The sequence below is a fragment of the Bos indicus x Bos taurus genome, chromosome 21 (genome assembly GCF_003369695.1).
Source record: "Bos indicus x Bos taurus breed Angus x Brahman F1 hybrid chromosome 21, Bos_hybrid_MaternalHap_v2.0, whole genome shotgun sequence".
NCBI lineage: Eukaryota > Metazoa > Chordata > Mammalia > Artiodactyla > Bovidae > Bos > Bos indicus x Bos taurus.
The window spans coordinates 45,063,912-45,085,564 of record NC_040096.1 but is presented as its reverse complement, the minus strand read 5'-3'; the positions used below and the strand labels follow the sequence as shown (position 1 = coordinate 45,085,564).

At 37.0% G+C, this 21,653-nt stretch overlaps 1 protein-coding gene across 2 annotated transcripts in view; it reads left to right on the top strand.

Moving 5' to 3' along the window:
* BAZ1A (bromodomain adjacent to zinc finger domain 1A) overlaps nt 1-21,653 on the top strand; it is an 88,032-nt gene that overhangs the window by 60,160 nt on the left and 6,219 nt on the right. For both annotated transcript variants that reach the window (XM_027520811.1, XM_027520810.1), the window contains 9 exons: nt 714-879; nt 1,235-1,348; nt 4,259-4,383; nt 7,796-8,392; nt 11,083-11,246; nt 11,925-12,079; nt 13,176-13,324; nt 20,079-20,326; nt 20,414-20,640. In XM_027520811.1, coding sequence (XP_027376612.1) covers nt 714-879; nt 1,235-1,348; nt 4,259-4,383; nt 7,796-8,392; nt 11,083-11,246; nt 11,925-12,079; nt 13,176-13,324; nt 20,079-20,326; nt 20,414-20,640 — 1,945 coding nt within the window. The remainder of the gene's footprint in view (nt 1-713; nt 880-1,234; nt 1,349-4,258; nt 4,384-7,795; nt 8,393-11,082; nt 11,247-11,924; nt 12,080-13,175; nt 13,325-20,078; nt 20,327-20,413; nt 20,641-21,653) is intronic.

Below are 21,653 nucleotides of genomic sequence, written 5' to 3'. Positions count from 1 at the left end.
TCCTTTTATAGATAAAAGTAAAAATTGAAATGTACAATATATAGTATTGAATTTATTATGCTTATTTAAGGAAACATAAGAAAACCTAATTCCTAAGAGTCATGTAGTTTAAAAAATTTTTATTGTGGTATAGTTGAGCTAACATTCATATAATTTTTAAAATTTATGGTAGTGTTTTTGTGCAGTCTTTTCTGAGTAGCAATTTGCCTATTGCCATTTGTGTGTGTGTGTGTGTGTGTGTGTGTGCATGTATGCATGCTCAATCACTTAGTCATGTCTCTTTGCAACCCTGTAGACTGTAGCCCTGTCCAAGGGATTCTCCAGGCAAGAATACTAGAGTGGGTTGCCATTTCTTACAGGGATCATCCCGTACCAAGGATCAAACCCACATCTTGCGTCTCATGTGGTTATAACTTGGTTTTGATTTGTTCTTCATACATAAGCTACATAAGCCTAAAATTAAAACTTAAAAGTTAATTCTTTGCAATTAGAAAGTTTTTCATGTCTGTTTAGTAGTTATTAGTATTTGAAATGTGTTGTATATCACATAACTGTTAATTGGATTCAAAGTTGCTTTTTTCCATAAATGCCACTAGCTTAGTTGATCTTAAGAGACTCTTCCCTAGTCTTTATTAAATATTTTCACATTGAGCCACAAATTAAATTTTTTCTTGTCATTGATAATCCAGAAGTTATTTACCAATTTTTGGCAGGAGAAAAGATGAAGATACTTCATGCTCTCTGTGGGAAACTACTGACCCTAGTTTCTACTAGGGATTTCATTGAAGATTATGTTGACATATTAAGACAAGCAAAACAGGAGTTCCGGGAGTTAAAAGCAGAACAACATCGAAAAGAGAGGGAAGAAGCAGCTGCTAGGTGAGAGATAATTATAGTCCGTTGTGCTAATGAAAGCTATTTATTTCTTTTCCTCTAAAAACATGTTGGGGACTTTCTTGGCAGTCCAGTGGTTAAGACTCCACACTCCCAATGCAGGGGACATGGGTTCAATCCCTGGTCAGGAAACTAAAATCCCATACATGCTGTACAGCACAGCAAAAAAAATAACAATAATAATAATAAAATGTATTAAAAAATAAAACCATGTTGGGCTGTTATGAATAGATTACTTTGTAGTTTGTGATAACATTTGGAGCATTTTCTGTAATTGGGTGGTTAAAGATAAAAAGTTAAAAGTATCATATAGACTATAATATTTTATTTTAACTTTCAGAATTCGTAAAAGGAAAGAAGAAAAACTTAAGGAGCAAGAACAAAAAATGAAGGAGAAACAAGAAAAACTAAAGGAAGATGAGCAAAGAAATTCAATTGCAGATATATCTGTTGGGTATGGTTTGAATTACACTGCTTATCTGGATGACATAAAGAATAAAAATCAGCACCTTAAACTCTAAAATGCTTTCCAAATTTTTAGAAAACGAATTTTCTGTAGTTTTGTAATAGTGTCAGCAAGCCTATGAAATTTACATACAGAGAGTCCTCAGATATACATGTGTTGGTTTTTTTTTTTTTTTAAAAAAAAAGCACTTTGAGGGAATCTAAAACTGCTAGCATTACTCATTCTAGCATTACTAATAGTATCTCTCCCTTCCACCACCATCATCACAGTTGTACTCTGTGTTTCACAGAGTTCCTTCAAGCTTTTTAAGGAAGAGATTGGAGCTTTTGGTAGAAGGTGGAGGGAGAAGATGTCAACACCTTAAATAATTCAGTGACTGCCTAAAGTATTTTATTACATATTGACATATTAGGGATGAATATTGGCTGTGAAGACAAGTGGGAACTTTTCCTATATTGTAGATGGCAAATCATATTCAAAATTAGCAGAAATAATCATTATAAAATAAAATCTGAAAAAGAAATTCTAAAAACCTCAGTATTCCAAATTCAGCATATTGACTTTTGATTATACTTACATATAAAAATACCTGTTACATTCATAGGTCACAAACTTGGAACAGTTGTATTTTATATGGCCATCAGTAATACTTTAAGAAATTTATTTGGATACCTTGAGAAAGTTAATAATAGATATGACACCTAAACTACAAGCAACCAAATAAAAAATAGACTTCACCAAAATTGAAAACTTTTGTGCTTCAAAGAACACTGTTGAGAAAGTTAAAAAAACAACCCAGAGAAGAGAAAAAAATTTTTATAAATCATATATCTGATGATGGTCTGACATCCAGAATGTATAAAGAACTCACACAACGCAATAGTAAAAAGACAACTCAGTTTTTAAAATGGGCAAAGGATTTTAACAGGCATTTCTTCAAAGAAGATCTATATGAAGCACATAAAAGGTGCTCAACATCGTTAGTCATTAAGGAAATGCATATCAAAACCACGATGAGATATACTTCACACTTACTAAGATGGCGGTATTTCAGTTGAGGGATGGTAATGTATGTTGGTGAGAATAAAGAAATTAGAACTCTCATACATTGCTCACAGGGATGTGTAAAACAGTGTGGCTGCTTTGGATAAGTTTGACAGTTCATCAAACAGTCTAAACCATGTGTTACCATGTAGCCAGCAATTCCACTCCTAGGTATGTACCCAAGAAAATTAAGAGCATACATTCACCCAAAAATGTATACATGAAAGTTCATAGCAGCATTATTCTTCGTAACCAAAAAATAGTCCAACCCAAATGTTCATCAGTCCGTCAGTTGATGGATAAACAAAATGATATACTGCTTCTGTGGTATATCCTTATAGCAGAATGTTATTCAGAAATAAGAAGGAATGAAATTCTGATACATGCTACAACATGGGTGAACTTTGGAAACATGCTAGGTGAAAGAAGCTAATCAAAGAAGACCGTGTGATTATTCTATTTATAGGAAAAGTCCAGAATAAGCAAGTCCAGAGCAGAAAGTAGAATCAGTGGTTACCATGGGCAGTGGGGAAAAGGAATTGAAAATAGTATCCAGCTTTTCTTCTGAGATGATGAATTAGATAGAGGCAGTAATTGTACAGCCTTGTTAATATTACTAAAAACCACTGAGTTGTACACTTTAAAATGGTGATTTTTATGGTATGTGAACGCTGTCTCAAATTTTTTTTTACACTTTATAAATATTTTTCCAATTATGTCAGTTATACCAAAAATACTGTATTCATTTAAGGTATATAAAATAATGATTTGATAAATGTATATATTGTTAAATGATTACTATAATTTAGTTAATATTCATTGCCTCATGTAGTTGCAATTATTTTTTCCATGTGATATCTTCAGTTTTTTAAAAAAAGAAATTAGGCATGTAATAGATCCCACCACTTCATATGTTTGTACTCATCTAACCTCACTCATTTATGTTATCCCTCTGGCTCCTGAATACATTGAGTTTGCAAAACTCTTTGAATGTAGAACATAAGTGGTGGAATTCAAATTCCATGCAACTTTAATTTTGATTTGGACAATACAGTGATTTGGACAATACAGTGATTTGGACAATACAGTGATAAAACATCCATATTGTTCCTACTTACTGTATCTGAATTTGTCTACTTCTCCCCCCTACTGTTTGTCTACTTATCTCCTTTTATACTCTGAGCCACCATTACCTCCCAGCCAGCTACCTGGATTAATTTCAGTGGCCTCTTTACTAATCTCCCCTCATCTGCTTTCTATCTCAGATGATTTTCCACATAACAGCAAGAGTACCTTCTAATCATGTCATTTCCCTTTTCTAAACTCTTCCACTTTTTCCCTGTAGCTTCTCCCCATCCACCCCCATTGCTCTTTGAATAATGCCCTAAAAGGCCCAGTATGATCTTGCCCTGATTTTTCTCATTCGTATCTTAAATTGCTTCTTTTTTGTTTATATTCTTGTCAAAATTACAAGCTCCTTCCTTTTCCCTTGAGCTCAGTGCATTTGCAGGTTATTCCTTCTTCTAGAAACAAAGATTTTTTCTTAACTGCCACCTCACCCCTCCCAGCCTCCTTAGTCTTGCAGTTTAAACGTCACTTCTTATAAGCGAGCGTTACTTGATCCCTGAGATTAGGGATCAAGTTCTCCTCAAAATGCTTTCATAGCATTTTGAACTCCTTCTTTTTTAGTATTTATTACATATTTTAATTGTACAATGATTTATATAGTTATCTGCAAGACTATAAACTCTGTATTATCTTGTTCACTACTTCTCGAAGGATAAACCCTGGCACTTCATAGGCAGGCAATAAATATTTCATGAATGGAATTATACATATTTTTTTCTTATTAAGGGAGGAAGAAAGGGAAGATTTTGATACTAGCACTGAGAGCAAAGAAATAGAGCAAAAGGAACAAGATCAAGATACAGTTTCTGAAGATGAAGATGACCCGGGACCACATAAAAGAGGCAGAAGGGGTAATACAGAATTTCGTAAGGGCATGCTTGCTTGCTTTTAATTGATAAGGCATTTTATTAATTCACTATTCTGAAATATATATTAGGTTACTTCCATTTGTGATTCCAAGGTGTGTTGTTGATTTTTTGTATTTGCTACTTTATGTTGACCAAGTAGAAATTTTTATTCTGTAATGTACCAATTCAACATTGAATGCCTCTTAGATGCTAGAGATACAAAGATCAGTAATGCTTGTAACTGGTGTCATATTACTGAGAATGGAAATCTATGCTGCCTTAAAGTAATCTCATAAGTTGCTGGATCAAAGGAAATGCATTTTTTGAAGCTTGTGATACAAGTTACTTCTGAGGATCTCTAACCATTTTCATTTGATAACTATTAAAGGAGATACTTAAGTTTATTCTGTGCCTCTAATTTGGACAGTATCTCTTTTTTTACATTATTTTTAAAGTGGTTATCGTAAGTGGACAGAAAAATCTCTTATACAATATCATGGAGGCTGTATTCTCTGACTGCAATGCAATTGATTTGGAAATCCAAAACAAATCTTATGCCATTAGAATTTAGAACATATTTCTAAGTAATTAGAGTTTCAAAGGAGAAGCCCTAATAGAAATTTTAAAATATTTAAAACTAATTAATACTGCGTATTGATGGATACAATCCATACGAGTCCATACTTGTTGGATACAGTCCCTCTACTTAAAGGAAAATTTATAGCTTTAATACATATTAGGAAAGTAGAAAGGCAAATTACACTAGGCATTCATTTAAGAAGTTAGAGGTAAAAACTAGAATAATCTCCCGAAATATAAGGAGACAATAAACGTGAGTGAAATTAATAGAAAATAAAACTGTAATAGAGAAAAACAACAAAGCCAAAAGCTTGTTCTTTGAAAAAGACACAAACTAGACAAACCTTTGTTGAATTGACTTTCGGGGGGGTGAGGGGTCACAATAAACAAAATTAGGACTAAAAATTGAAGCAGTATAACTAGATAGAGTAGAAATTTAAAGATAAGGGGATAACATAACAATTTAATAGCAGTAAATTTGAAAATGGCAGAAAGCTAAATCCTAGAAAAAATGCAAATTATAGAAATGAATTAATACAAAGATTAAAAATATGAATGGTCCTAAACTGTTAAAGATCTTGAATTAGTATTAAAAACCTTCCTATAAAGAAAACATCACTCCTAGGCGACTTTATGGTGAATTCTGCCAAATTTCAAAGAAGCAGATAATTCCAATCTTACACAAACCCTTTCAGGCAAAAGAAAGAGAAGAAACACCCCCCATCCGTTTAAACAATTTGACAATGAATGAAACAGGAGAGAAGTCTAATGCTTCAACATAGCATACAAGGCCAGCCAGGAGGAGTCTAGGCTCCTTCTGTCTTGTTGGTACTGTCATCCTTGAGCATTTGCTGCCATCCTCATGTTCCAGAATGATTTATCACCCTGTCTCCATTCTGTCTAGGGAAAGGGGAAAAAGAGGCATAACCCAGAGGTTACAGACAGTGCTTCTGCTTCCATCTCTTTGACCAGTAGTTTCTAATGTAGCCATATTTACTGGGGAAAGAAGGTCTGGGAAACGTTGTCCTTCTCTTGGATTGCTGCTGCTGCTGCTGCAAAGTCCTTTCAGTCGTGTCTGACTCTGTGCGACCCCATAGATGGCTGCCCACCAGGCTTCCCCATCCCTGGGATTCTCCAGGCAAGAATACTGGAGTGGGTTGCCATTTCCTTCTCCAATGCATGAAAGTGAAAAGTGAAAGTGAAGTCGCTCAGTCGTGTCCAACTCTTAGCGACCCTATGGACTGCAGCCCACCAGGCTCCTCCGCCCATGGAATTTTCCAGGCAAGAGTACTGGAGTGGGTTGCCATTGCCTTCTCCATTGGATTGCTGCTGCTGTTGCTGCTAAGTCGCTTCAGTCGTGTCCAACTCTGTGCAGCCCCATAGACAGCAGCCCACGAGGCTCCCCGGTCCCTGGGATTCTCCAGGCAAGAACACTGGAGTGGATTGCCATTTCCTTCTCCAATGCAGGAAAGGGAAAAGTGAAAGTGAAGTTGCTCAGTCATGTCCGACTCTTAGCGACCCCATGGACTGCAGCCCACCAGGCTCCTCCGTCCATGGGGTTTTCCAGGCAAAAGTGCTGGAGTGGGGTGCCATTGCCTTCTCCGATTGGATTGCTAGGTGCCTGCTAATAATTAAGGCTTCTGTTACCTTAAAGCAGTGGTTGTTAAAGTACAGCCCATTGGCCAAATCCACCCTGCCCCCTGTTTTAATATCACCCATGAGCCTGAAAGGGTTTTTACATTTTTAAATAGTTGGGAAAAAAAATTAAAAAGAGCGATACTTCGTGACATGTGAAAATCACATGAAATTCAGACTCAGTGACCTTAAGTAAAGTTTTGTTGCGTATAGCCATGCTCGTTCATTTGCATATTGTCTGTGACTGTTTTCATCCTACAGTGGCAGAGTTGGGTAGCTGGGATGGAAACCGTATGACCCAAGCAGCCTAAAATATTGACTAGCTAGCCCTTCATAGGGGAGAAGGCAATGGCACCCCACTCCAGTACTCTTCCCTGGAAAATCCCATGGACGGAGGAGCCTGGTAGGCTGCAGTCCATGGGGTCGCGAAGAGTCAGACACAACTGAGTGACTTCCCTTGCACTTTTCACTTTCATGCATTGGAGAAGGAAATGGCAACCCACTCCAGTGTTCTTTCCTGGAGAATCCCAGGGACAGGGGAGCCTGCTGGGCTGCCGTCTATGGGGTCGCACAGAGTCGGACACGACTGAAGCAACTTAGCAGTAACAGTAGCCCTTCATAGAAGTGGTTTGCTAACTTCTGCCTTAGAAGAAGGACTGAATGTATCTTGCAAAATAACTAACAGACTCTGGCACACTCTCCAGTATGGAGATAGAAGGTTTTTGTGTATCTCTTTATATATAAGTGTGCCAATTTCTTATTAACATAGTTTATTAGGCTATTCATGTTGCCATAACAAAATGTTACAGACTGTGGCTTAAACAACAAAAATTTTTATCACAGTTCTGGAGACTGGAGGTACAAGATCAGGGTGCCAGCAGGGTTAATTTCTGGTGAGGCCTTTCTCAGCTGGTAATAGCACCTTCTCACTGCGTCCTCATATGACCTTTCTCACTCGCAAGTGGAGAGAAAGAGTGCCCTGATCTCCCTTCCTCTTGCTTAAAGACACCAGTCTGACCTTAATTACCTCCTTAAAGGCCCTGTCTCCAAATTCAGTCACCTTGGGGTTTAAGACTTCAACCTACAAATTGGGGGTATGTGGGAGTGGCACATAGTTTACTCCATAATGTGTAGTAACTTGGGGTAGCTTGTCATGTTTTTCTAGTGAAAAATTAAAATATGATGGTGGTTTCAATTACAGGAAAAAGGGGACAAAATGGATTTAAAGAATTTACAAGGCAAGAAGAGGTCAACTGCGTAACAAGAGAGCCTCTTACTGCTGAGGAGGAAGAAGCTTTAAAACAGGAACACCAACGAAAAGAGAAAGAGCTCTTAGAAAAAATCCAAAGTGCCATAGCATGTACCAATATCTTTCCCTTGGGCCGTGACCGCATGTACAGACGGTACTGGATTTTCCCTTCTATTCCTGGATTGTTTATTGAAGAGGATTATTCTGGTCTCACTGAAGACATGCTGTTGCCTAGACCTTCATCATTTCAGGATAATGTACAGTCTCAAGCGCCTCAGGTATCCACTAAAACTGGAGATTCATTGATGTCTGAATCTACCTCCAGCATTGACCACGGTCCGTATGATGATACTGTGCAGCTGCCAAAACCGGTGCATAAGCCAAATCGGTGGTGCTTTTACAGTTCCTGTGAACAGCTGGATCAGCTGATTGAAGCCCTTAACTCTAGAGGACATAGAGAAAGTGCCTTAAAAGAAACTTTGTTGCAAGAGAAAAGCAGAATATGTGCACAGCTATCCCGATTTTCTGAAGAGAAATTTCATTTTTCAGGTAAATTTTCAATGACACCTATTTCCTTTATTTTTCTTTTCCTGTAATCTCTGGCTCAGGAGTAAACATTTTTCAAACTTATCAAGAGCTGTATTTAAAACACTTTCTCTTTCATCTGAACAACGCTCTCAGTTCTTGAGTTAGAGAAATTTGCCAGTTAGAGAAATAAAGTTTTCTAGATTCTCCTGGGTTCCACTTGGATTATGATAAGCACATCTTAACAATATGAGAAGTTACATACTCTTTCTGAGCTCATTGTTTGGATTGTTTGATCAGTAGATCGAATACTTGTGGCACTAGGGTTACCATCGAGTTTTGAGATCTAATAGTGAGTGAGGTCACTCACTGAATGTATTAGCTGAGGGTCCAGGGACAGGTTCTATTAGTGATCACACCTTAGGAGATGGGCAGCAAGGACAGTTCAGGTAGCAGTATTTCCTATTTGATGGCTGGTCTGTTGACGACAAATAAGAGAAAGAAGTAAGACATTTTTAGGTGTAAATGGGGTTTTCTAGGTAGAGTGATCTTAAATTTAGGGTTTTATTATTACCATGACTACTTTCAGTTCATTTCAGTTCAGTTCAGTTGCTCAGTCGTGTCCGACTCTTTGCGACCCCATGAATCGCAGCACGCCAGGCCTCCCTGTCCATCACCAACCAACTCCCAGAGTTCACTGAGACTCACGTCCATCGAGTCAGTGATGCCATCCAGCCGTCTCATCCTCTGTCGTCCCCTTCTCCTCCTGCCCCCAATCCCTCCCAGCATCAGAGTCTTTTCCAATGAGTCAACTCTTCGCATGAGGTGGCCAAAGTACTGGAGTTTCAGCTTTAGCATCATTCCTTCCAAAGAAATCCCAGGGCTGATCTCCTTCAGAATGAACTGGTTGGATCTCCATGCAGTCCAAGGGACTCTCAAGAGTCTTCTCCAACACCACAGTTCAAAAGCATCAATTCTTCAGCACTCAGCTTTCTTCACAGTCCAGCTCTCACATCCATACATGACCACTGGAAAAACCATAGCCTTGACTAGACGAACCTTTGTTGGCAAAGTAATGTCTCTGCTTTTGAATATGCTATCTAGGTTGGTCATAACTTTTCTTCCAAGGAGTAAGCGTCTTTTAATTTCATGGCTGCAGTCACCATCTGCAGTGATTTTGGAGCCCCAAAAAAATAAAGTCTGACACTGTTTCCACTGTTTCCCTGTCTATTTCCCAGAAGTGATGAGACCAGATGCCATGATCTTCGTTTTCTGAATGTTGAGTTTTAAGCCAACTTTTTCACTCTCCTCTTTCACCTTCATCAAAAGGCTTTTTAGTTCCTCTTTGCTTTCTGCCATATGGGTGGTGTCATCTGCATATCTGAGGTTATTGATACTTCTCCCGGCAATCTTGATTGTTGATCACAATTCTTTAACAGCTTTGTTGAGATTTAATTCATTTATCATACAGTTCACCCTGAAGTGTACAATTCAGTAGTTTTTTATATATTCTTAGATATCTTACACTGTCAATTTTAGAACATTTTCATTATCCCCAAAACTGGTATTGTGTAATATATGGTCTTTCGTGACAGGCTTCTTTTACTTAGCATAATGTTTTCAAGGTTCATTCAAGTTGTACCATATGTCAGTACTTCATTCTCTTTATGTTCATTGTATACTACATTTTAGTACATTTTACTTATCCATATGTTAGTTAATGGACATTTCTATTGTTTCTGCCTTTTGGCTGTTATGCTGCTTTGAACATTTGTGTATAAATTTTTGCTGACATATGTTTTCATTTCTCTTGGGTATATACCTAAGAGTGAAATTACTGGGTCATATGGCTTCCTCAATGGCTCAGGTTGTAAAGAATCTGCCTGCAATGCAGGAGACTCAGGAGACTCAGATTTGATCCCTGGGTCGGGAAGATCCCCTGGAGGAGGGCATGGCAACCCACTCTAGTATTCTTGCCTGGAAAATCCCTTGAGGACCCTGGTGGGCTACAGTCCATGGGGTTGCAAAGAGCTGGATACAACTGCAGCGACTTGGCATGCATATATCATCACTACGCACTATGGTAATTCTGTTTAATCATTTAAGGAACTGTCATCAGACTGTTCCCTAAAGTGGCTCACTATTTTATATTGAAGGTTAAATTTCTCCACATCCCTCTCAATTCTTGTTATCAGACTTTTTTATTCTAGCCATTGTAGAGGTGTGAAGTATCTCATTGTGGTTTTGGTGTGCATTTCCCAAATGACTAATGATGTTGAGCATCTTTTCATGGTTTTATTGGCCAAAGAAAAATGTGTTCAGGGAAATTCCCTGGTGGTCAGTGGTTAGGACTCAGCACTTTCACTGCCATGGGCCTGCGTTCAATCCCTGGTTTGATAACTAAGATCCTGCAAGCTTCATGGCACAGCAGGAAAAAAAGAGAGAGAAAGGAAGAAAAGTGTGTTCGGATCCTTTGCTTATTTTTTAATTGTATTATTTGTCTTTTTATTGAGCTGTAAGAGTTCTTTATATATTCTGTTGGATAGATACAAGTCCCTTATGAGATAAATGATGTGCAGACATTTGCTTCTTTTTTTCCCCATACTTCAGGACTTACTGTTTTTATATCCACTGTCTCACAATCATACAGTCATATGGGTAATTATGTTTTTTAATGAGAAAATCATAATAAAGATGTTTGCTAACTATTTCAGACAAACCTCAAACTGATAGCAAACCTACATATAGTCGGGGAAGATCTTCCAGTGTGTATGATCCATCCCAGATGTCTGCAGAAAGACAGCTTGAGTTGAGGCTGAGAGATTTTCTTTTGGATATTGAAGACAGAATCTACCAAGGAACATTAGGCGCAATCAAGGTTTGTACCTGTTCCCATTTTTAACTTGCCTAGTTACCAGAATTTTGGTAACTTATTTGATATTTTATGTTTGTTAACTTATTTGATATAGTCAAGGCATGTATGTTCTGAATAAATAGCAGGAGTGATGCATTTTTATAATAACTGATTTTATTTCCCTGTATCAAATTATATATATATATATAGATCTTTCTTAAAACCTTTTTTTAATATTAACTTTTGGTATTTAAAAAATATCTGTTTTACGGTATTTTCATCCAAGATGTTGAAATGTATAAGGATATTTTCTTCTTCCTTGACTAGCTCCTGCCTGCTCTGCTGAGTCTGGTTTGTTTATTGGTTTCTTTGTTACCTTTTTAAAATCTGTAAGTAATTCATGCTTGATCTGTGTGTTCTGTTCATTCCTTTGCTGTCATCTGTCACTCTTTTGCTACTGTCAGGTGACCAACCTTAGAGTCATTTATAATTTCACTATATAGAGAGTAAGGTATTAAAGCTTCCATCTATGAATGATATGAACTCCATTTTGGCCACTTAGTACCTTATTTTTAGATCTCTTTTTGATTCACAATCTGTTCTAGAATATTCATGAATTTTTCATATGTACATTGAACTTCATACTTCTTAGGAACAGTACATGCCATTTTTCAGAGTTAGTAAATTTGAGTTTTGTTACAGGTTACAGACCGACACCTCTGGAGGTCAGCATTAGAAAATGGACAGTATGAGCTGTTAAATGAGGAAAACAAGGAAAACGGGATAATTAAAACTGTGAATGAAGATGCAGAGGAGATGGAAATTGATGAGCAAGCAAAGGTCATAGTAAAAGACAGGTAGGAAAAGGATTTTTCTAAAGTAACCATCACTTTTTCTTGCCATTTTATGTTTTTAAGAAACTGTTTCTTTTTCTTCAAAAAATGGTCTTAAAATCTTATTGTGAGGACATTAATATTTATAACCACTGAAATGATGATTTTGCTAAACTGCAAGTTCTCTGTTTACCTTTCTTAGTACTAAAGCAGCCGAAAGACAACTTGTTAAGATGATGGTAGTTATTCAAGTTTTTAAAAAGACTTTGAACTTAAAGTTGTATTAATTTCAGAAAGTAGCTTTACATTATCATTTTTCTGTTCTGTAATAGACTAAAATATTATTTGAGCTATTAATCAGAACTGATTTCTCTATAGACAGATACTTTTACTTTTTCAGATAGTATCTGCCCTTAGAATAAATTTATTGTCTAGAAGGAAATGGTGGAGGGACCTTAAGCTAGCAATTATAGAGCAGTGTCAGAGTTCTGGTAGAAGTAAATACCCAGTGGAAATGTAATATTGATACATAGGAGAATATAGAAGACAGCAAAGGAAATGCTAGAGGAAGTGACTGAAACTGAGACCTAAAGGTGGAAAGGATATGAAACTGGGAGGGAAGACATTACACAGGTTTTGAGTAAATGAGCCTACATTTTTAAATGATCGTTTTAAGTGCAGCATGGAGATTTATTGCAAAGGGAGTAAGATTGGAGGCCAAGGAACTAGTTAGTTAGGAGGCAGCTATAAGTAAAAGTTGAAGCACGAGAAATAGAGATGAGCTGCCTAAGCTACTCTTCCCTTAAGGCCCATCTGATACCCACCTCTCTAAGGAAAGGTCAGAGCCGTCTAAGGCTTCTTTCCTAAAGCCTTCTAAGCCTTCTCTCATCCACCTTCCCTCCTCTCTGTATTTGCCCTTGTGATGTGCCTAAATGACATGATAGTTTAGCTCTTGATTCATGTTTTTCTCTCCCTTTCCTGGTGGCTTATGAGAACTCCTAGAGATTGAGGAAACCATTTCTTACACAGGTATAAGTAAGGATTTGGGTAAGTCAGTGGACTCAAGTTTCATCTAATAGTGGTTTTAGGTACTATAAACTCTTCAATGTTTTAATTGTAGACTTTTGGGCATAAAAACAGAATCTCCAAGTACTGTCTCAACCAATGCAAGTACACCACAGTCAGTGAGCAACGTGGTTCATCATCTTGCAATGGCACTTTTCCAAATAGAACAGGGTATTGAGAGGCGTTTTCTAAAAGCTCCACTTGGTAAGTATCTGTTTTTAATTCAAAATATGTTACATTTTAAATGCTTTTCAATTACCCCTTAATTAATAGAACTTTACTGGCTGACAGAATAAAATTGATCAACTAATTTGAAAATTTTGAGATTACGTTTTCATTTTAAAATATAAGTTATTTCAGGTGAGATTTATTTAATAATACTTTAAAATTTTATTCTAGGTATTCATTCATTTCAATGAATGTCTAACTATTTCTGTCGGTCTCTTTTATGAATGTTTCTTCCAAAGACATTACCAAGTTCTGTGACTCGCCAGACCCTGAATAATCAAACACTGTACATAAATGTATTGCCATTTAAAACAGAACCTCAGGTGAGGCGGCGTGGCCTCCCATAGGCCTGGCCAAGCTGCCAATCAGGGAGGGCGGGCCGTCCGCGCTCGGCCCGGTCGCTCCCTCCGCTCCGGGGCCCGCCCGCGGGGCCGGCCGCCTGTCAGAGGGAGGTGGCGATGGTGCGCCCGGTGGCGGCGGCGGCTGCGGCGGCTTCCCTGGTCCGAGTGCAGCGAGGAGATGACTGACCGACCGGCTGACTGACTGAATGAATGAAAAAAAAAAAAAAAAACAGAACCTCAAAGAAACTACTTAAATGCCCCCCATTAAGGGTATGGTTTAATAATGTGGGTCACTCACCTGAGCATGTGTACGAAGTGCTAAATCAGAAATACCAAGTGTTTCAGGGTACATAGATGAGGAAGTGCTCTACAATCTATGGTTATTAGGGCTAATCTAGGAAACATAATCCTTATGTTTTTAGGAAAATATGTGTCAAGTTCCAGATCAATTTTCATATCATAACTGCCTCTAGTTTGCTGTGGTCTTTCTGAAAAACTGAATTAATTTATAATTTATTATATTGAGATAGTTTATATCTCAATAGTGAGGTACTAGAAGAAAGAGTTGTTTTATTTTTTTATTTTTTTTAAAGTTGTTTTAAACTATATCTTTTTGATCTCATATTGAGAGAGTCTTGAGTAGACTAAAATCCTTTAAAAATGATTTGAATGTTAATGTTTTGAGTAGTAAGAACAAAGTTTTCATAAATATATGGTGCTTGAAACATTAGTATATTCGTAAATTATCTATTTTTAAAATGAAGAATTTGTAGTTAGTATCTTATTGTTCTAATAAGCCTGTCCATATTTTAATTTTCTTATAAATTGATAATTCCACCATGAGCTTAATAACTCACTTTTCACATTGAAAGTAACATTTGTAAGAAATAAAATACATATAAGCACAAAGATTCAAATTTGTGTTTGTTGTATCACTGTTATTTTGTCTTCAGTATTTCCTAATACTTTGTGTCAAAATCAAATTATGTATATAAGGGATGTCTGTATTGTTCTTACAAACACATGTGAATTTATAGTTATTTCAATTAAAAGTTATTTGTAAGTCATAGGACTCTTATAAATGTAAAATATTATTACTACTATTAATTCTATTAATTCTGTGATTCCAAAAGGGGTGTGGGAATAAAATGTAATTCTGCTGATTTTTCCACTTCTGAAATTGCCATCAATTAAAGCTATTTATAGGTTTGGTGAGGGGGGATCAAATTTATTATTTAATGTTTGAATTTTCATCAGTACCTTTTATTAACTATTTAGACAAAGGGAAAAAGTTGACACTGAGAGATATTGCAGTTTACACCTAATAGATTATACAAGAGCAGAGAACTATAGTGTTCCCTATGCTTGTTTGTATACAGCAGTGTTTAGACATTCATTTCATCCTGAGACATATAAAAGAAAAAATAAATGAAATAAGACAAGTTCAACTTACCTTACTTATTTTGTAAGTGTTCAGCTTACCTTACTTTGTAAATATTAATCAGAGTCAGATGTTGATCATTTGTAATAATGGATGTTACCATCTACCATTGCTGCCTCAAAGTTAATAGAACTGGTGTCTGTAATTCTTAAAGCCTTTGAATGATCTATTTTGAATGAGACAGCAGGAAATGCAAGTACTTCTAGGGTTTTAAGGTAGTCTAAATATTTGGAGAAAGGTAATCAAGAATATATACTTAATCCAGGAGAGAAAAGGGTGTTCCACTTTATAAATGCTTAAGATAGAAAACATTAAAATTCTCTATTTTTGATAATTTTTCAACATAGCAAATTAACTATAGTAGGAATTTTCCCAGTTTAGCTTTAGAAATTATTTCAGTTTCTTGAAGAATCAAGTAAGAAATAAAATTTCTGCTTATGTTCCACCTTCTCTAGATGTCCCTCTTATTCTAGTGATCAATCACATTGATAAAACTTGGCTTTTTTAACTTGGGGAACATAATCGTATTTCACTTAATTTTAGGTAAGATGTGATAATTGTTTTAGGTTGATAATTTAATAATTTATTAAGTCATGCTTAAGGTTAAGCCCTTAAGTTGTGGGGGGGGGGGGAAATTGTCAAATTAACTTGATTAATTTGAAACTTGGTAGCACAGAAATTCGGAGAAGGCAATGGCACCCCACTCCAGTACTCTTCCCTGGAAAATCCCATGGACGGAGGAGCCTGGTAGGCTGCAGTCCATGGGGTCGAGAAGAGTCGGACACAACTGAGTGACTTCCCTTGCACTTTTCACTTTCATGCATTGGTGGAGGAAATGGCAACCCACTCCAGTGTTCTTTCCTGGAGAATCCCAGGGGTCGGGGAGCCTGGTGGGCTGCCGTCTACGGGGTTGCACAGAGTCGGACACGACTGAAGTGACTTAGCAGCGGCAGCACAGAAATTAATAAAGATCAAAAAGGGAGATAGAAAAAAAAAGGGACAAGAAAAAAAGGAAGATCAATCTAGTGTGAGAGATGGTAAATATTTAACTTTTTAAAGAATTTTGTATTTTTAAGGAATTATAATTTTACTTTACTGCTGAATATTGATTTACATTTTTAGCTTTTGAAGGAAAAACCTTAAATTTGGTTTTTTGGAGAGAATAGGGTTGAGGGCAAGCTTATAAAACAATATCTTCCTAAAATTTTTCTTGCTCTTGATACATTTCATACCTCAGCTAATCAAACTCTTTTACCCTGTTATATAAAAAACTGACATTGTTGCACCTTAGTATACTTAGTTATTGTTAAAGATTGAGCATCTATGGAATTTACGTGTTGTTTCACATATAGTATTTATTCACATTGTTTTTCCTTTATGAGCACAGGGAGAATTCTGGAGTAGGAGATGTTATTGTTTTATTTCCTAGGGAAGCCGGCATGGCATGGTGACATGAATTACTGTATAGTGGCAGTTAACAGCATAAAATCTCCTGGTGTGATATTTGATCATATGAATCTACCAATATTTTATATTAGTAAAATACATTTAATTAGCAATATCTTGAGGAATTTATCTGTGCTAGCTTAATGGAAAATGAAAGACATTTCTGCCCTTGAGAATTGTATAATCTGGAGAAGCAAAGTTTAAAATGAGAAAACAATTAACAGAAAAAATGGTATCAATTTTATATACTGTTTTTTATCCTTTTTTAAGTAGTTATATGAAAATAGAAAAATATGGACATCCATATATATTTCATATTTAGAATATTTTAAATGGATTGGAGTAGGTAGAATAAAAATGGAGCTACCACTGGGTTAATTTTCTTAAAGCACATCTTTGATCAAAACCCATAGTTTCACCAGCCGTTGAGTCAAGAACCAGTCAAACTGACTTTTAATGTTCCAATTTGTCGTAATTTTTCTTCCATTCTTCCACATTGGTCTCTGCAATCTTATTTCTTGCCATTACCAATAAGAATACCCTCTGATTTACCCAGAAATATTTCTTTAAGATCTTTGAACTAGCAACTCTTGTTGCCTTCTTCCTTGGAGAGTCCCACGTAGGCCAGAACTTTCCATGAAGACTTACATTAGAAAATTAGGATAAATAGAAGCACAAAATGAGAGGATGGAAGTAAATTACATGAACTATATTATTGCATTTATGTCCCTCTTTGCTAATATTTCTCTTTAGCTTTGTCTAAAGAGTCATTTGACCCATCCATTTTTATCCTTCTCTCATTGAGTTATAAATCTCAATTATTTTTAGAGATCTAGATGCTTTTTCAAATGGCTTGGTCATTTATGGATATTTTCAAATGTTTATTTCTTAAGACATGTTAAACACAGTTATTTTATATAGTGTCTAATTCTGTGTCTCATGCCTCTTTATGGATCAGATTCTGCAGGCTCTTGATTATAGTGTTTTGTTTCCACATGTGCCTCGTGGGTGTTGACTATTAACTCTCACTCTGTAGAACTTAATCTGCAGAAGTTTCTTCATTGCAGAGATTTGCCCTTGTTTCTGCCATACCTGAGGTCACCAGTTCAGTTCAGTTGCTCAGTTGTGTCCGACTCTTTGCAACCCCATGGACTGCAGCACTCCAGGCCTCCCTGTCCATCACTAATTCCCAGAGTCCACTCAACTCATATCCATTGAGTCGGTGATGCCATACAACCATCTCATCCTCTGTCGTCCCCTTCCCCTCCCACCTTCAATCTTTCCCAGCATCAGGGTCTTTTCAAGAGTCAGCTCTTCACATCAAGTGGTGAAAGTATTGGAGTTTCAGCTTCAACATCAGTCCTTCCGATGAATATTCAGGACTGACTACCTTTAGGATAGACTGATTGGATCCTTGCAGTCCAAGGGACTCTCAAGTTTTCTCCAACACCACAGTTTGAAAGCATCAATTCTTCAGCACTCAGCTTTCTTTATAGTCCAATTCTCACATCCATACATGACCACTGGAAAAACCATAGCCCTGACTAGACGGACCTTTGTTGGCAAAGGAATGTCTCTGCTATATGCTATCTAGGTTGGTCATAACTTTCCTTCCAAGGAGTAAGCGTCTTTTAATTTCATGGCTGCAATCACCATCTGCAGTGATTTTGGGGCTTCCAAAATAAAGTCAGCCACTGTTTCCACTGTTTCTCCATCTATTTGCCATGAAGTGATGGGACCAGATGCCATGATCTTATTTTTCTGAATGTTGAGCTTTAAGCCAACCTTTTTACTCTGCTCTTTCACTTTCATCAAGAGGCTCTTTAGTTCTTCTTCACTTTTTGCCATAAGGGTGGTATCATCTGCATATCTGAGGTTATTGATATTTCTCCTAGCAATCTTGAAAGCAGAAATAGATGTTTTTCTGGAACTCTGGTCACCTGGACCACTGTAAAATCTTAGCTTGTGTTTTTTTAGGTTTTAAACCTGTTCAAGATTTTGTTTGTAGTTACATAAAATAGATTTATTTCCCCTTTCCACCCAATATCACGGTCCAGATGAGCAGATTTCCTTGCCAGCTTCCTTCTTTGTGGTACTTGTTTCCGCCCTGACACTTACAGGTGTGGCCTTTTGGGGCCCTAACTTTTAAGGGAAGATTCACCACATTGAGTGGGCCCTAGGTTTCATGTCCTGTCTCTCTCCTGCCTAACAATCAAAACAAAAGTTCAAGATCTGCTAGTGTTTGACAGGTCTCTTGCTTTATGACTTCCCCTCATTGTGTACATCTTCATCCTCCCAGCTGTATTAAAATTTTCTTAAGAGCAGGGGCCATAGAGTAGACTTGTTTCTTATCTTCTAAAATGCTGCATATTGAAGGGAAAATACAATGCAGGAATAATGATAACAACAGTAGCATTTACACTGTGACAGAGTTTACATGTCTTATGTGTATTATCTCATTTAATCTTCCCAATAGCACTCAGAGGTATAAGCTGGCCACATACTGCTGCTGAGGCACCTTAAGTAACTTGCCCAAGCTATATAGGGGAGCTAGTGCTCACCTCAAGGCAGATTGACTCCATAGCCTATGTTTTCTTAACTGTCATGCTGCTATCCATGAGATTCCATTTGAGGATATATCTTGCAGAATTTTGATGTGATGTGGTAGGCACTTTATAGTTAAGTATAATGTCTTAGGAAAACTAAGGTAGTTGCAGTAGTGAAGATCAATTCGAGGTCAATATCACATGCCAATATAAAATGATAGACTAGCTAGATTAATAGCATCCAGTCAAATGATTCTTAATAGATTCAAATGTTTCTGTATAAAAAAATTACCTTATTTTAAAAATAATATTTTCTTAGATATAGAAGGCAATGTAGTTGGCATTTATCCATAATTGATATTTTTAGTAACAGTTTTATTGAACCGTATTTCACATATATAAAATTCACCCTTTTAAAATTGTTCAGTTCAGTGGTTTTTAATATATTCACAATAGATCCACCACTATCTAACTTCAGAGCATTTTCATTAGCCCCAAAAGAAACCTCAAATATGATTGAGACTTAACTTAAAGAGCAATCCATCTTTATCTTTTATCTGCAAATGAGGCAGTGACATTCTTGATTCATATGAATAGTAGCTGACTTGTTATTGTATTTAGCCAAGTTTCTAAATAAGATCAAGATTTGATACAAAGAACTAGATTGCTAGATTGAGAACACATTGCCCTAAGTTATTTTTCTCTTTTAACTGTTGAAATCCCCAAGCATTTGTTTTACAGATTTAAGTAATTCTTCATGTCATAAGCAAGGTGTGGCTCAGCAAATTTTTTTTATCATGAATTTTTTATTTTTAATCTCAATATTGTCTTTTTGTGAAGTATTAGGAGAGAAGAACTCTAAATTCTTACCTATTTAACAATACCAAGAAAAAATAGTTCTAGGAGATGTCTAGGGTTTTCCTAGGAAGTTTTAATTACTTTCCCTTTCATTTAAGATGCCAGTGACAGTGGGCGTTCTTATAAAACAGTCCTGGACCGTTGGAGAGAGTCTCTCCTTTCTTCTGCTAGTCTATCCCAAGTCTTTCTTCATCTCTCCACCCTGGATCGTAGTGTGATATGGTCTAAATCTATACTGAATGCCCGTTGCAAGATCTGCCGAAAGAAGGGTGATGCTGAGAACATGGTACTTTGTGATGGCTGTGATCGGGGCCACCATACCTACTGTGTTCGACCAAAGCTCAAGGTATTTTTATTTTCTTCTTCTGCTTCTCAGATTAGAATTGAGATTTTGAGTGACAGATGATTACTGATCATTTATGTGATTTATCAGACTGTGCCTGAAGGAGACTGGTTTTGTCCAGAGTGTCGGCCAAAGCAGCGTTCTAGAAGACTCTCCTCTAGACAGAGACCATCCTTGGAAAGTGATGATGAGATGGAAGGTAGTATGGAAGGTGAGGATGATGAAGTTGATGATGATGAAGAAGAGGGTCAAAGTGAAGAGGAAGAGTATGAGGTAGAACAAGATGAAGATGATTCTCAAGAAGAAGAAGAAGTCAGGTAAATCCTAACATGCAATAAAATGAGAGTTCGTGAGTCATGACTAGGCAATCTCTTGACTTTTCAAATACAAATGGAATGGTTTGGCCTCTAATTTTTAAAAAACAAGTGTGCAGTATAGTGTTGTAAAGTTCCCCTTGTTTTTTATGTATTATAAACATATGAAATTATTCCCAAAGGCGTATAGTCCTTGTGTGAACTTAGCCAGATAACAAAGTCAAGTATGAGTTTAAGTTTGGATAGGATGTCAAGTCAGAGCCTCATTAAGGTCGACATTACTTACTTTTTCACTTTAGCAAATAAGCAGTCCAGAGGACAGCTAGGAGATACAGATGAACACAGCTCTGGATGCATGTTTTGCTTTCTCAAGAAGTTATACCCAAATATTGGTGATCTTGGTAGTCAACAGAGAGAAATGCCAGGAAGCACGTTGTATTTTTATACTCCTGCCACGTCAGCATCTACTACGCTACTATAGTATACTACTGCATAGCCAAGTATTTGAGAACTTAGCGCAAGCTGTGTCACCCAGGCCCAACGCGTGGATTTGGTTATTCCTGCTGGGCAGTCTCTTCTTGTTTGTCTCTAAGACTTTCCATCCCTTTTCAACATTTGAACTCCATTCATGTGGAATCGCTTCCCAGATGGTTCAGTGGTAAAGAATCCACCTGCCCACACAGGAGATGCAGGTTCAATCTCTGAGTCGGGAGGATCCCCTGTAGTAGGAGATGGCTACCGATTCCAGTATTCTTGCCTGGTAAATTCCACGAGAGAGGAGCCTCGAGGGCTGTAGTCCATGGGGTTGCAAAGAGTTGGACAGGGCTGAGCGACTGAGCATGCACACGTAACACACGTGGAATCAAGAAAATGAATGTGCAGCAAGGGCGACTGGAACTGACACAGTCCAAAAAGGTCACCGCCTGAGGAGATGAGAGAGAGCCAGCCCCTCTATTTCAAGCAAGTTGTTTAGTAGCTCCAACTCAACAGTATTATAGAAGCATAAAGACAATAAA